The sequence below is a fragment of the Melozone crissalis genome, unplaced genomic scaffold, assembly GCF_028551555.1.
Source record: "Melozone crissalis strain CALT ecotype California unplaced genomic scaffold, PUWL_Pcris_2 ptg000042l_1, whole genome shotgun sequence".
Classification (NCBI taxonomy): domain Eukaryota; kingdom Metazoa; phylum Chordata; class Aves; order Passeriformes; family Passerellidae; genus Melozone; species Melozone crissalis.
The window spans coordinates 52,879,640-52,896,194 of NW_026535820.1; the positions used below are offsets into that span (position 1 = coordinate 52,879,640).

The following is a 16,555-nucleotide window of genomic DNA, read 5'->3' on the forward strand; positions in this document are numbered from 1 at the left end:
AACAAGGCATGTCTGTGTAGGTGGGGAGAGATGTGCAGGCAGAGCTTTGTGTGTCTGCACAGCAGTGACCAGAGTTGGACAGCTCTGCCTGGGCACAAGTTGTCATGTGGGGCTTAGATGCCTGCACGCAAAAGAGGCCTGCTGTTGAAAATACAAGGAATGTCCAAAAATAGGATTTAAAACCTACGAAATTTAAGAGTTTTCTCTCGTGTGCTTTTATATTTTCTTTTCCCTGTTTCAGTTGTCTCTGTGTTAATGTCTGTCATGGAAGTATGTGGTGTTCCTAACAACTGTAGCCTGTGAAAAAGGAGAGATGATGTCAGTGTACATTATGTTTAAAACACAGTAAAAATAGCAAGAATAGCAAATTCAGCTGAGAAGGGCATGCCGCTATGTTGGCTTTATTCCTTTCATGTCAGTGCGGAATGCTCTCTTCATACATTTAGTTGCACTGTGAAGCTAACAGAAAATAAGAACAGATTAGAATTTAGCTTATGCTGTACAAGTAAGTAATGCAGGAGCCTCTACAGCTGTAGTCTCCATCTTTCCTCAGCTTGTGTAGAGATCTACCTGGAGCAGCAGTGTAAAATTATTAGTTTTGCTTTTTGCTTTTTTTTTCTCTAAAGTTACCTAGTTCTGACCATCTGCCTCAGTCTTCTAACTTTTCAGTCTTCTTATTTTTTCAGTACAAATATGAGAATTGTTGTAAAAAAAGGGGAGTATGAGCCCTGTAAAACTGGTCTGTAACTCTAGTGATACGATATTTACTTCTGATGAGGAGAAAAGGTTTGAGTTCTGAACACATACTTGGTGCTACAGACCACATTTATATATATATAAATTCTGCAGAACTTAGAAAATAATTCCTGACCTTGACTCCAGTTCTGCAAAAATATTTCCAAAATAGGGGACCAAGATGATTAGCTTTTGGATGTGTTTTACAGAAAGTGTGCTAAGGAAATGCAATTAGCAACAATTGAGCATTACTGCTTAAGATGTACCTGCTTTTCAGCTGTGCTTCATCCACCTTTGAGACAGGGATAGATCATCAACTGTGGGACTGCTTTTTCCTTCAGCACAGAAGATTCTGTTCATTAATTAAAGTGGTGGGAAATAAGGTATATCCACTTGTGCATATAGCTTCATCCCTATTTCAGATACTTTCAGATGTTAGTGTTTGTCTTCCTCCTGTCAGCCATGGTCAACCAGGAAAAGTTGTGTGAGAAGCTTCCGCACCAGCTTCATTGTGGAACACAGACTTTGCAGAGCTTTTTAATACAAAGTACACCTTCCAGTCTGTACAGAAGGCTTGAAGCCACGAATCTCATTGTTAAGTTAGCCCTGCATTGTATTTGCCTTGGCTTGCCCTCTAGGTGTTTGGCCTATTTCATATGTATTTCTGGATACTGTAATGAGCTATCTTCACAGATTTCATCACTGCAGTGATTTTTATTACCAAGCTTCAGTTGTTTCTGGAGGCATTAGGGACAGGCTTTTCTAATGCTTACTGGTCAAAATGGGCTCTGAATACCTTTTTGCACAGCTTTGATCACAGAACAGCCCCAATGGTGAGTGTAGGAAAAAATCATATGCAAGGATAAAGTAGTTTATTTTAAGATATTTGGGATGTTACTTATTACAGTGCTGACAACTTTTATGTCACTGGATGCACTGTCTCCTTTCCAAGTGTCTGTTAAACCCCCTAAGCAACAGATAACCTTCTGGAGGAATACTGTGGAGAATTTTACTTTCCATGCAATTTGAATTTCTAGATTAGCATTTTTGCTTTTACCTTTTGCTCTTGGTTGTCACTTGTGGTCATTCCACAGGAAATTGTGTACAACAGACTACTTGTGTTGCAGTGAGGAATTTCTGACATTTCCTTTTAGCTTTATAGTCTTAGTCTGTGTGTTTGAATGTACCATTGTGATTTGGGGCTGCCTGGCTTCATGTGTGTTGGAAGCAGGTTGGAGGTCAGGAACCTGCTGGTTGGTCACTGTGGAGGTGACCATGAAGTAGTTGGTTTGTTTCTTATTTGAGCTTGGAGGCTGAAAAATTAGTCTTTATTCTAATATGACCTAAAAATTCGTTTAGTATACTGCCAGCATCAGTGAGCATCTTTTGAGAATAGCCTTTAAGCAAAGCTCGTTTTCTTTGTGAATAACAATTTATGTTTCTTCACACTTGAGACTAAGCAGCACCATTAGCCTCTTGGAAAAATTGATTCAACATCTAGTCAAGGAAAGAGAACCCAGGAAGATTTTCTCATTTTTTGGTGTCTTTTTTTGAGCTGATCCTTACTTACAGGAAATATGATGACTCTAAGTTTAGTACGAGGAAACCATTTTTTCCCCTAATACCATAAAATGACAATGTTGAGATAATGCTGTCACTAAAAATAGATCCCTAAAAATAAACCCACAGCTTCCTTTTGGTGGTGATTACAAATACTCAAACATAAACAGACCTCTGGTTTCCATGCGGAACTTGACTTCCTTTTCTCTGTGTGTGCGAAATCCTCAGTATTTGGGACCTTTGCTCTGAAGTCATATCTGGTCATTCTTGCTGTTGATGGCTTCTTATCTCAAGTGTGAAAGCAGAAGATTGGGCAAAGCAAACTTGAAGCCAGTTTTCTTGCTCTTTTGATGATAACACTTGAAAGTTTTCCTCCTCCTCTTTCCCTGAAAACCCTATTCTTTTGTGCCTTTTGTTATTAGAGGTTAGTTGACATTTTGGAAATTAACTTCTGGATGTGTTTCAGTGTAGTCAGTCTCTGTTAATGGTTCAGGAGGGAAGCCTGATATTTTGTCTCAGCTGATTAATTTTGCATGTCTAAACAGTTCAGCTGATTTTAAAGTGTAATGGTGACTTGAAGCTCTTCATTTGTATTTTAGAGAAATTACAGTTTCGCTGTTTAGGTTTTTTTCTTTTGCTGGAATTTAGAGAGTCTGTGGTTCTTGTTTTGGGCTTGCTGCCTTCAGTTAATAATGATTATTGAAGTATTGCAGCCAAGAGTGAGAACAGAAAGCTGGGTATCGCCCACGCATGTGGAATAGCATTCCAGTCCTGTCTTTTGAAGCCTCTAAATCAGGTTCTGGTATTGTTGAAGCTGAATTTGTGCAGCTCTTGCTTAATTATAGGAAAGCATCACCTGGAAGCTCAGTGAGGAGTTGTATATGTTATCTTTTAAGGTGTGCTCAAGCCAGAAGGATCCCAAAATGATTTCAGTAATCTCTGGAAGTGAAAGAGTAGACACAAGTGGGAGAATTAATGTAATGTTGATCTTATTGAAGCTCAGGGGAACCAAGAGTCCACAGTAAGCACATCCCCATAGGACAGGAGGGGATTGCAGGGACTGACGTACTGCACAGAATTTTGGTGTGTGTAAGGTGTGATAACGGAGCTGATCTTGAAACTGAATGGCTGTAACACTGAAAGCCTTTCCAAGCAAAGTCTAGCAGCAAGGAAGAAAGGAGAGGAATTACTAGGAAAACCTAACTTTAGGGACATTTACTCTCCTTAGGCCTCTTCTGTAGTCAGTGGAGAAGGATTAAAGTCTCCAAGTAGAAGAGGGAATGAGTGCTGGAGACCAGTTTTTGGCCACAGGCCAGTTGAGCTATATCCATGATTATTTGTATTGCAAAATATTGGGTCAGAAGGCCTTTCTGTGTTAGAGTGGAATAATGGCATGAAAAGAGTTAATCTCATTGTTGAATTAATCCATATGATACAGCTGTGTCAAAGAACCTAGATCAGCAATTGAGGACCTAACATAATCTCTTGCTTAACACCAACAAGAAAACCCTACCACCCTCTCCATGTGGGGCTGTGAAGACTCAGACAAGTGAATTTCCAGTGTAAGTCTTACTGGCAAGAGTCTGAAATCTATAGTGTATCATAGAATGGTTTGAGTTGGAAGAGACCTTAAAGATTATGTAGTTCCAAAATTCCCACCATGGGCAGGGACACCTTCCAGCAGACCAGGTTGCTCAAAGCCCCATACAATCTGACTTTGAACACTTCCAGGGATGGGGCATCTGCAGCATCTCTGAGCAACCTTGGATTATCTTTGTAGCCTTCCTCTAGACATGCTTTGAAAAGTTGATGTCTTTATTGTGTTACAGACCTTAGACCTCGTTGCAGCACTCCAGGTGGGGTCTCACAAGGACAGAGTAGAAGGGGAGAATTATCTTCTTTGCCCTCTTGGCCACGTCTCTTTTCATACAGCCCTGCTTGTAGTTGGCTCATGTCTGGCTTTTCATCGACCAGAACCCCAAGCTGCTCTCAGTGATGACTTCTAGCAGTCTGTACTTACATCTGGGGTCATCTCCTGACCCTGCTGCAGCTCCTGGGACTTGGACTTCCTAAACTTCATGAGCTCTTGCAGGCCCACTTTTCAAGTTTGTCCAGGTCCCTCTGGATGGCTTCTCTTCCTTCTCTTGTGTTATCTGTAAGCTTGCTTGAGGGTGCACTTGATCTCACTATGTCATTGATAAAGACATTGCAGAGCACCAGTTGCAAGACCTGTGATCCTGAGGGCCACTACCCTCCACCTGACTGAGAGCCATGAACCACAGCTTTGTCTGCATCCATCCACCAATTCCTTATCTGCTAAATAGTCCACCCTTCAAATCCATGTCTTCATGGTTTGGAGATAAGGGTGTTGTGTGGGACTGTGCTGAAGGCCTTAGAGAGGTCCGGGTGGATGACATTGGTTGATCTTCCCTTGCTGACTGCTGCAGTCACTCTGTCATAAAAAGGCCACCAGATTGGCCAGGCATTATTTGCACATAGTGTCTTGTATGTGCTTTAGCATTGCTTCCATGAGGATCTGCTGCATGATTTTCCCATGCTGAAATGAAAAAATGCTGAAAGAAAGTCCTTGCTGGAGGGCTGCTCATTGCAAAGTCTGCGTGCTTGGCAGTACAGCAGCTTGTCTTTGTAAATAAATAAATCTAACAGGAATAGTAAGAAGAAAAAGGGGTTTTTCTTTATTTTTATTAGACTGTCACCTCTTTGGCAGTATTTACAAATGAATTATTTTCAGTCAAGCTGTTCTAAGGATGTTAATATTCCTTGCTTCACCAAATGGAGATTCACATGTCTGAATTAGAGGTAGCTTAATGCAACAGCTAATTACTGTCACTTAACTCTAAGTTATGCCTTAAGCCTTGTCCTTGCAGGGATCTTAGTGTGAGCATCCCAGTGTGACTACCACCAAGGTACAGAGTTGCTACCATTCCCTGGGTAATATGGATACCGGTACATTATCTCTAAAAGAAGACTACTTTTCCTCCAGGAGGAACAAAAGTACTCATATTCTAGTAATGACTTCAGATATTACCCAGAATTTCCAAATAACAGATGATGAATGTCATCTTTTTTGTCAAATTCTTGCTCTCAAGATCTTTATGCTAAACTTGGGACACTTGCTTTCACATCTATGATTTATTTTCTAGTCTCCTGTCATGAAAAGTAGGGGAGCCCAACTTCTGGTTAATCCCCTTCACATTTCCTCCTCCCCACACATGTTTGCTAATGCTGTTTTCAGTTGTTAGAGGTTTGCACAAGGGCAAAAAGTAGACGTGACCTGTCTATTTATAAAACTTTGTACAGAGATAAGGAGAGCAGAGAAGTGACAAGTTAAAATTATTTTTGTTCCCCCGAGTCTTGCTGGCATGAGGTGTTTGTACTGGAGTCTTTTGGCTGCTTCACCTGTGCAGGAGAGCTGGGGCAAGAACGCCCTGTGAGTGCTGCCACACTGGCATGTACTTCTGCCCTGCTCTTAGTAGGGAATTACTGCTCTGACCTGTGGCAGGGCCCGTTGGGTTTGTGGATCTGAGTGACAGCTTTCAAAAAAACCCTTTGCTAGGTTTTATATTTTCTGTGGGAGGCCCTTAGCTTGAGTTGGCATGTATCTAATTTAACACTTGAAAGAAAACAAAAAGGAGATGCCAGAAAAACCAGTACCCTTTTACCCTTGGGCTGCACCCATTTTAACAGTTGTTATTTAAAAATGAAAATGCATGGCTGTAAAGCAAAAGGTTTTTTCCCTCCTCCCCTTCATAAAGTTTTCTGGCATTAGGTTGTTTACCAGGCTAAGGAGTTCCTCAGCTCTTGGCTGTGGCTGAGGGTACCAATGTGCTTCCTGGCTGTGGGCTTCAGCTCCATGGAGGGAACCTCTCTGCTGAGCAGGGCTTTGATGTTTGAATAGAAAGGAGGATTAGGATTTGAAGCAAGGTTAGTTGTGAGGTGAGGGGAACCTGTTTACTCAAAGTTAGTTTAGGTATTTCAAGACAATGTATCACTGTTTAGTTAAGGCTTATGCCAACCTCGGTGGGATGTGATGATTATCAAACTGTTTAAAAACAAATCCTAAAGGAGAAAAATTAAACTGCCTTTGTATTGCATGTCTACAGCAGGTATAATTTAACACTGTCAACTCAGTTCAAACAGACTGGGAATTTGGCTGCCTCTATAGTGTGGGCTGTTCTGCTATTTTGTCTTCTGTTGAAGTCCTAAGCAGCAATTTCTTATCTGAATAGAACTATAGGTAATGGGAAGAGGGTAAACAGGAAAAAGACATAATTACATTGGTTTAAATTCACACCACAGGTCACACCAAAAGATGTCCTTGTGTAAACAAGACTTGTGTTTGTCCATACAGCTGGGTTCAGCTGTGCCCATTGCTGACATCCATTGTCAGCAACAGATCATTTTTGTAGTATAGCCAAGGCTTTAAAACAAAGACCATAATCAGTCTTGTTGCATAGCTCAGTGACAGAGGTGTCATTATACTGATGGACAAAGCAAAGTGGTTTTTCAGCCCTGTGTAGCAAAAAGCAACAAGAATATGTGTTGATGCAAGTGTGTTTTTCTGTATTTTTGTTGCCAGCAGGTTTACAGTGAACCCATACTGTATTTTCACAGGTCTTGGAATACTGTTTCCTTTTTAAAAATAATGAGTAAAGAAAAAAATAAAATCAGAACACTTTGGCAAATTTCTTCTATTTGAAGTGTTGGCTGGAATTTAGGCATCAGAGGTACTGCTGGCTTTTTGGAATAGTTGTTTTTATTTGTAGGTGTATTGTGGCACAAGTAACACATGTGTAAAAGTGAGTTTTCCTATTAGGGAGACCCCTGTTTCTTTGGCATGTGTGCAACTCTCAGGTGGGGAGGAGCAGAAGAGATACTGCCCAAGGGAGGGAGAGCACTCTGCAACAGCATTATTTGTGGTGGTATTTCTAGAACAAATCTGCATTTTCTTGCTGCTGGGAAAATGGAAAGCGCAGTTATGGGTTTCTGGTGTTTGCAGTGGGTAGATTCATGGCTTTTTGTAGTACATGTGCTACATTGTGTATCACTTCTTCAAAACCACAGTTAGTTTGCTGCATTCATCTGAAGACTGAAAAAAGATAGAACAGTGTAGACCTAGGATGCATAACTGAGGTTGCAGCAGGAACTGGAAAAAAAAAAATCTTCCCATGGACTTTGTGGTTTGATATACAGAGTTCAATGTGGCCTTATCCCATTACTACTCTTTTGGTATTACAGTGGGGGACATTGCAACACAATGACAGACTGTGAAGTATTTAAAAATCATATCCAGGGAATGGAGAAAGCAGCGTATTTCATGTTGTATATTTATATTTTTTGATGATTAAATATCCCAACTGAAAAACAGACTTCAAAGAAGTGTGAGGTCTTGCTTTGTGTTTGAGCTGCATGGGTGTCAAATGTTGCATGTCTTGCAGAGACAAGCCTTGACTTACAGCTCCTTGCTGTAGCTCCTGTCATTGAGAGCTGGTGATGTACCATCTTTTGAGGAAGGTCATTGCCCCAGCCATTTCCTCAGTGCTCTTGGAGCTGGAAATGCAGCAATGGTTTCGTGTGACACAAGTTGAGGGGTCTGTGCAGTTTGGGATATGATGAGAAGACATTTGAGAGGGATTGGTTTGGGCCATGGCAGCTTCTGCGTGTGGAGTTTTGAATTGTGCTGCTTATGGTTTTATTTTTATATGTGTACATATAGCATATCCAACAGCTATACTTAAGAGTTTTCCACAAAAAACCACCAAACAAACCATAGCAGGCACTTAATGCAAGTTCCCTGTGTATCCAGAAAGCCTTTCCCTCTAGCAGTGCTACCACAACTCTCTTCACAATTTTTGTAGGAGCATGCATGTGTTGAACACAACCCAGATAACTTGTTGGGATATTTATTTACAGTGGGATTTTTTTTGTTTTGTTTTCTTCCAGTGGAAGCATGATTTTCTGCAGATAATGTCCTTTTTTCCAGATGCATTTTATTCTTTGAGTGTGAAGGGTATCCTACTCAGCATTTTCCCACCTTTTATCAGCTTATCTCTGCAGTGATTCTCCACAGTGAGTCAGGGAAACACAGTGCTTTATTAAAGAACTGCATAATCTTTTAGGAAAAAAAAAGTCTTTGCTTTTGATAAACAATAGCAAACTCAAGCATGTGCAGTCTTGCTCTTTTCAAGTCAATTGTAGACAATTCGAAGATTGATTGATTTCAGAATAATATGATTTCAGAATTTTGATATTATTCAACTTCAAAATAACTGATGAAAATTTCTGGTCAAAGAAAGAAAGTATTACAATTATGTTCTCCTTTGTTACTCTTCTTTTTTTTTTTCACCTTGTTGTTCTATTCTGTAGGAATTAGTTATAGAACAGTATTGAGCAATGGAAAGAGAAGTTTTATCCCTGCCTGTGAGAATAACTGTGTGTGTTTATATGAGCCTTCCTTGTAATAATTTGGGAGTTAATTCTTAGAGTACTGTTTGGTAACAGAAAGACTTTGATAAAATTACAGTTGATTCCAGAACTTAGACCTTTTGAAATAATGGTTTTATGTTTTACAGTAATCTCTCTGGTAGAAGCATCATTCAATATTTGTCAATTGCATGAAAATATTAATTAAATGCTTTGTATAATAAAGTGTTCCCTTTAAAAAAAAAGTCAAACAAAAAATAACCAGCACATACAACCTGTAAAAACAAAATTACTTTTAACTAGATTTATTTCTCAGGATTTGACAGTTTTAAGAAAGGATCTGCATCCTTTTTTTGGGCGACAGTAGAATATGTATATTTGATTTTGTTTGACTGCATTATCATGATTCCCACTCAGAGTTACCATTTCTGGTTCTTGAGATATTTTTAGAGTAATGAGCCTTACTAAGTGCTGCTGGATTGCTTATTGCTGTTCATATCACATTCCAAACACGTAGTTGGAGCAACAGTGTATACAAGTGTTACACCTGAAATCAAACATTCCTCCTTTTTAATTTAATGGGTGTCAGCAGTGTGATCAGAACTGTACAGAACTGGGCATAAACAGACTGAATACCCAGCATTCAGAGATGACTGCTCAGTATAGCCTATGAATAATTCTTGTCTCATACTACAAGGGGAAGAAAAATACTAGCTACAGTAACAAAAGGACTGAACTAATTGAGTAACCAAATTTCACATATTTTAATGGATGTGGGAGGACTGGATTATTAATGGTTGTGTTGGAGAAAAACACTGCAGTGTCTGTTCCCCTTGAAGTTTATGGCTCTGTTATGTGTGTTTATAACAGCAACCACTTATCCTAAGGCCTGTGCACCTTGCATTCGAGAGGGAAAAAAAAATCAGTGGCAAGCTACCTCCTCAACATGTGATGCCTTTAGTTTCAGAGTGCCTTGTAGCAGGGGCTCTATCTCAGCGCAGAAGGTTGAGTGGTGTGGCTTTCATCAGAGTTGAGAAGCTCTTATGTCACTGGGCATTGATAAGGAGTTGTTGGGTCTTTTTCTCTTTTTGCCCCTTAGATATGGTATTTGTACCTCCAGAATCCCAGCATAAAAGGCCAGTGAAACAATAGCTGCTTTTGGTATGAGCAGCTGACAGAACACCATAACTATTTGAGCACTGTTGGTGTGGTCCCAGAAATCTAAAATGGTGGTGAAGTTGTTTGCTTCTCTTCCTTTGGTTGAGCCATGCCTGCTCCAAAAATGCCTCTCCTTCTTCTAGCATTTGGCTCCTCTTCCTTGCCCACTGTCCCCACTGCCTTGCGTTACTGTGTGGTGGCACTTTGCCATGTAGCATGTCTGTGACACTACTTTGTGAAAGGCATTTTCACTAGTGTAGGACAGAAAATATAAGCATTCTACATTGCAGCCTTGTGTTTGTTTTTGATTTTGCTGGTGATATTTTATGTATTTTTAGTAAAGTTTAGTAAATAAGTAAAACAGGAAGATGTAGTTCACCGAGGTGTATCCTAGAGATATGGAAAGGGGCAGTATTGCCATCACTTGAAGAAGTTTCCTATAGGTCTCTGTGGAATGACACTAGATATATATATATATATGTATATATATATATAGATATAGACACTAGATATATATAGATATAGATATATATATATAGATATGTATGGATATATATAGTGCTAGGTGATAGGATTTTTTTAGCCTCTGCAGATTGTGTTTGTTTTACCTTTCTCTTTCTGGAAAACAGTGTTAAGCCTCCAAATCTCCGTTTTGTTTTTGTCATATCTTTTTATCACTTTTGAACAGTCTTCTAATTCATTGAGAAGAAATGAGTGTTTAGTGCTTTGCTGCTGGGTTATTTTTTCTCTTCAGTAAGGTGTAAATGGGATAACTTTTCTTCTGTCATTTAATACTCATCATCATCTTGGACATATGAAACCAAGACAGTGGTGATGACTGCTAACTTCTCACTTCTGCTTACTTGGAGGAGGCAGTGCTACCCAAAGGTCTAAACTAAAGCTCATGTAATTTTTTTTTCTGGTTGTAAAGTGTTGCATAACTTCATAAAAGAAAATAGATTCATTTCACATATTAATTTGACAAACCTTTGTTCTTTTCTTCCTGCTAGTCCTCTGTGCACATGGTTTAAGCACTGAAGCCAAGGAAGAGATCACGGCATAACTTGCAGCAATTATGTAAACTGTGTTAGATCAGCTATATATGCCAACACTGGCTTCTGCTGTGCTTAAAAAACGATTTATGTGCTGGTAGGAGTGAAGGAAATGTTATTTTTTTTTAAATTACTGTATTAATATATTGGTGTTGTACTTGACTTCCAGGTTGCGTCACAACGCATCAGCTCAGTGGATCTTTCATGCTGCAGCCTGGAGCACCTGCCTGCCAACCTGTTTTATAGCCAAGACCTCACTCATCTCAATTTAAAGCAGAACTTCCTGAGGCTAAACCCCAGCCCATCCACAAGTAGAGCGCTTAGTGAATTACAAAGGTAAAGTAGTATGGTTCTAGCACTCTTCCTTTGTCCTTGGAGCCATGATCTGCAGGAACTTCCCTAAAAATTACTACCTCCTCTTGTGGAACATTGGCCTGACTGTAATGCTTCAGAAATTGGTTAACTTTGCGTGTTAGAAACAGACTGGCTTTCATAAGAAACTTCATGTTTTCCTTGTAAATAGAAGGATATTTTCAGCTCAAAATGCAATTTTCATAATGTATTTTTATGTACCTGCTGGGGCCAGGCTGTAGTTCTTCAGCCTTTGACTCGTGTGAGTGAGTATGAGTTGGTGAGCTGCCCATCAAAGGCAGCCATTCTATGTAGGAGCAGTACTGCATGTGACCAAGGGAAGAAGTTTTCTGTTAGCCCCCCCAAGCAAAGGAAGCCCTGATTTCATAAATTGTCTGGTTCCTGTCTTCCTTCTACTCTGCTCAATCCTATTTTTCTTTCTTAGTATCTGTGACCTTCCAGTTCTTTCCACTGCAGCTCATCCAAGAGTGTAACAAATGGGTAGACAGCAGCATGATTGATGCTCTGAATGATTTAATGTATGTGTTCTGTGGAATCAGCAGCCTTTCTGTGTTCACAAAGATGAATGTTCCCATACTGAATATAAAGCTGTGATTTTAATTTCAGTGGTAAGTGAATTGCAAAGTACCTCAGGATTGTATTTGTGGATGGTCCTGTTCAAACAAAATGTTTTAAACCACATTCCTAAATCCCTTCCTCTTTGCAAAACAACTGAAAAGTACAAGATGGATTATGCGGGCTGTTGTATTTTTATATCATTCCAATTTCATTTTGGAAAAACAAAAAATCTGGCATAATGAAAGATGAATGAACCCAGCAAGTCTGCTTCACAAACAAAGCAGGCAGCTATTCCAAGACCTTATGAGCACAGTCTGGAGAGAAATTCTGACTGGACTGTGAATGTCTGCATAGGTGTCCAGATAACAAGTGGAATTTTAGCATAAGCTAGTGATGAACATGGACAAATAATCAGTGTCTCTTATTTTAACGACTTCTTACAATTTTTTTCCTTTTTAAGTATCAGAAAGTGTAAAGGAGATAGTTGATTATGCTTTGTCCATGTACCTACAGCGAATTTCTGTTTGCAATAGGTTTGGATTTGTCCGTGTACCTGCAACTAATTCTGTTTGGGCTTAGAAAGCATTGATAATTAATGTGATAGGCAATGGTCATTCTCTGTTTAATGTTCTCTTGGTATTGCAGTTGTAGGAACAGCTGATGAGTCTTGCTGATGGTTAACAAACCATTAAATTTTTTCTTACTAACATGAGGCTGAACATAAAAGAGTGAAAGAGTTCAGATGACAATATATACTCCTGTTTTCTGAAATGAGGAGAATCTGGAGAAGTGGTATATACCTGAGGTGGTGCAAACCTGATTGTCTCTCATTCTTCTGTGAGCTGGCCCTATTCTGTAAGCAAGTAATATTCTGCTCTGCTACCATTGCTTTGAGCTTGTCAAAAAGGCACAAGGCAGATCTGGGAACTTCTGGAGAAAAAAAAAATTAGGTTACACAGCACTGTTTTGGTGTATCTGAGTTGGTGCATCAGAAACTCCTGCCCTTGATGTTTCCTTTTGATGTTTCCCTTTGTCTGCTTGATGTCCTCCAGCCTTACCTTCACCCAGGACCGGTGGGATCACCCAGACAGTGAGCAGCTGGAGGAAGCTGTTGCCACTGTTTCCATTGCTGTGCCAGTGGGAAGGGCTCTGAAGTAGCGGTAGTTCCCACTGAGAGTTCGGAAAAGCAATGCTCCGCTGGTTGCCTTTTGCCTCCATACTGCAGCAAAAGCATGAGCCTGACTCTGGAGTGTGTTCCCAAGCCATTCTCCTTCCTGCCCTAAGAAACACAGAACTGACTTCTACTTTGGGTGGGAAAACTCGAGTTGTACTTGTGGTTCCCAAAAGCTTTGAGCCAGCTTGACTGCTAGCAAGTCTGCTTTTCTCTAGTGAGTAAACACACAAATATCTAGAAAGAAGAGAGCACCACACGTTTTGAAATCATTAGTGAAACCCAGTATCAAAACAGGTGTAAAGTGAAGCTCGTTGTTCCTGTGAACACACATCTGATTGATCTATTTTTTCTTTTTAAACTAATTCCATAAAACCATTTTCAGATTTATAGGGGTTGCACAAGGTAAAACTTCACTGAATAAACCAAAGTCTTTTTCTGTTCACCGTGTTCTTTCAAATCACAGGAAAACAAGTTCAAAATCTCTGCTGTTCTGATTTGGTGCTGTTGGCTTTTCTACAAAATTCTCAATTGCTAAATTAGAGCTGCACATGAGGCACAGCACCACTGAATCAAGCCTACAAGTATTTAAGGCTCCAAAATAGCCATGTGCTTGGATGTTTTGAACAAAACACATTGGCATTTACATACCTACCCTTCCCAGTACAATTTTAAAGTAAAACCTGGTTAGCAAGGCAGTCTAAGAAAATTACTCTTGCTATAAGCAGTTCTTGGTGCTGCAGTTCCTCTTAATAAGCCACTTTGGGTGGTAATTTAATGAATGCTGGATTTCAGAACAAGTGTGTCAAAGACACAATAAAATACCAACTTTTCAGCCACCCACTGAATTGACTTGCAAGCAGCTGGGTCATAGTAATGATGTGCTGACTAGTGCACTGTCATGGCAGGTACAGTCAGGAATGTATTAGGAAAAAAGGAATTCCTATTTTTGTCTACACAGTTGCTTCTTTCAGTTGTTAAAATAATACCATTTGTTGCATTTATGAATAAAATGTTTAGTCCTGATTAGTACCTGACATCTGAAGGTGTAAAAAGATGTAGATGTACGTTTTCCCAGTAGCTGCACTTCTACTTGCTTTACTGTCCACTCAACCCCCTTTTGTTGCTGTAGGTGCTCTGCAGCTGTGAACTTCCATAACTGAACACTCTGAATATTGAAAGGTGAATACAGCAATCTCTATTGTTTTTCCTGCTTATCAGGGAATACATATTTCATGCTATATGTACAAGTAAGCCATCTGAAAATTCATCTGTACTGAAAAAAGTAGCAAATGATGCTACTTGTTCTCCCCCACAGAATCTTTTCTAAAACTAAAGGAAAGGATGTTTCTCTTTTGGAGAAGAGAGGAGATTCCCTGGTTGAAATGCTAAGAAGAGAACAGGCTTGCTAATTTTGCAGAGTACTGTTGCTCTGAGATGAGGCACAAGAATAGACCATAGTCTTTATTTACTGTTGCTCTTCTTCACTGGACTGAGAACACTTCATTTTTATAAGTAATTGTTTCAGTTGGTGTTGTTGGAAAAAGTGGTTGTCATCAAGAATATTATTTTCTTGCTAATATTGAAAAGTAAGTTATCAGTATATGGATTTTTAAGATCAGACTGTTGCAGATTTAAAAGAAATATAAGAAAAAGAAAAGGGGGATGTAGTAAGACACTACAAGTTGTTTTAAAAATAAATAATGCACAAAAGTTGTTTTAAAAATAAATAAAATTATGCTTGCCAGTTTTATCTAAATAATGAATTATTATTCTGATTGTGGTTGTTAATTGTTAACAGTGATTATATAGATTTTTATCTTAAGATGAATTGGTATAGTTTTTCTCCCAGACCCCTTATAGAAATGCACTGCCTTCTGTGGCGTCTCTGGTGAAACTCTTTGGGAGTGGTGGCAGAAATTTGAAGATGTATCTCTAGGTTATGAGAAGACTAGAGCACTCTAAATTACTGATGCGAGTGTTTCTGAAATCCCTTGCAACTTCCAATTTTTATCTGAAAACCCAGGATTTCAGGGAACTCAAACTAGACTGTCCTTACAAATTCATTGTGCAATAAGGAGGTAAATTAAAATGTAATCTTTGTTCAGAGAACACTTGGAAGCAAGGGGGAACCAGTATTGCCAACCTAACTGGTATGAACCCAGCAGGCAAGGTTGCCTGAAGTCAGTGTGAGATGCAGCTTGATCTTAGCTTGTGCCTGCAGGAGCAGGGAGGAAGGTCTCCAGCCTGCCATTTGGTTGGACTCAAAGTGCCTTGAGGTACTCCTTGTGGTTATTGCTATCAGGGTATGAAACTGAGGTTACTGGAGAAAGTTGGATGGTTTAGTGAATGTCAACTATAAAACTACCCCTTTGCCAGCCTCACAGGGGCACTGGAAAAGATTTGAGCTTTCTCCTTCCCTCCCCACCCTCCCACTTTATTTTGGGGGCTGTATGTTTGGGTTTTGAGGCAGTTTTTTTTCCTTTGTCTTCTTGTTGTTTTTTATGGGGCTTTTTTGTGGATTTTTTTTTTGGTGTTTTTTGTTTGTTTGTTTGTTTTTTGTTTTTGCAGGTGGGTTGTTGGGGTTTTTTTTGGGGGGGGTTAATGGTTTGGTTTTGGGTGGGTTTTTCAAATGAATCCTAGTTTGTGGGTCATGCTAACTTTGCTTGTTCCATGGTGTGTCAAGATGTGGGGAGCTTCTTCTCACAACTTTGTTGGTCTTGGACAGGAGGAAACCTTACTTTTATATGGTTTCTTCTCTTTCACTTAAAGTCAAACACTGAAGTGCAGCTATCTAAGCAGCAGGGCAAGAAGAAAGGCTGGTGTGGTATTGACAACCAGAGGTCTCCAAGTAACAAACCTCATCCAGTGCTTGCTGTATTTTAACGCTACACTTATTTTCTCACCTCTGTAGCTTTGGAATTAAAAAAAAAATATTTGTTATGGTAAAAATGACACTTGTACTTTGTTGTTTATGTAATTTCACTACTTTTGTTTTATCCAACTTGTAAAGACATTGAACAAAGAGTTTGCTTTTGTTACTGCATCCTTCCAAGCCTTCCTGACTACTGTGTTCTTCTTAACTCCTGTGTATCTTTGTGATCTCAAGAAAGTGCCCTTGTGAACACCCAGCAAAAATCAGTGATATTTAATCAAAGAAAAATTAAATAATAAAATTAAGTCTCTGCCAATGACTAAGTAGAGACAATTGCAAAATTGGCTTAATGCCTGAAACACATTGAATTTTTTTATTTTTATTTTTTATATTGGAACAGTGAACTTAATAGTGGTATGAGAAAAATAAATGGCAGTAAGAGATACATGCTTTTAAAATAGTGTAGTCTGAAAGTAGAATTTGCATTGGATTAGTTGGGTTCACTTTAGTGAACTGTAAGGCTAAGTTCAGCAGTCTCTCTTCCAAGTAATGTTTCAACAAGTGAACATATATATGGAATCCAATTATTGTGTATCAGTCTCCAATTTACTTGTCTAGTTTTTTTGGATA

At 39.3% G+C, this 16,555-nt stretch overlaps 1 protein-coding gene across 1 annotated transcript in view; it reads left to right on the top strand.

Annotated features, from left to right (window-relative positions):
- The window catches only part of PHLPP1 (PH domain and leucine rich repeat protein phosphatase 1), a gene marked incomplete at its 5' end in the record, with an annotated part of 137,010 nt that overhangs the window by 79,051 nt on the left and 41,404 nt on the right, over positions 1 to 16,555 (top strand). The window contains 1 exon segment of the mRNA XM_054285449.1: positions 11,119 to 11,285. Within this exon segment, the coding sequence (XP_054141424.1) occupies positions 11,119 to 11,285 (167 nt within the window).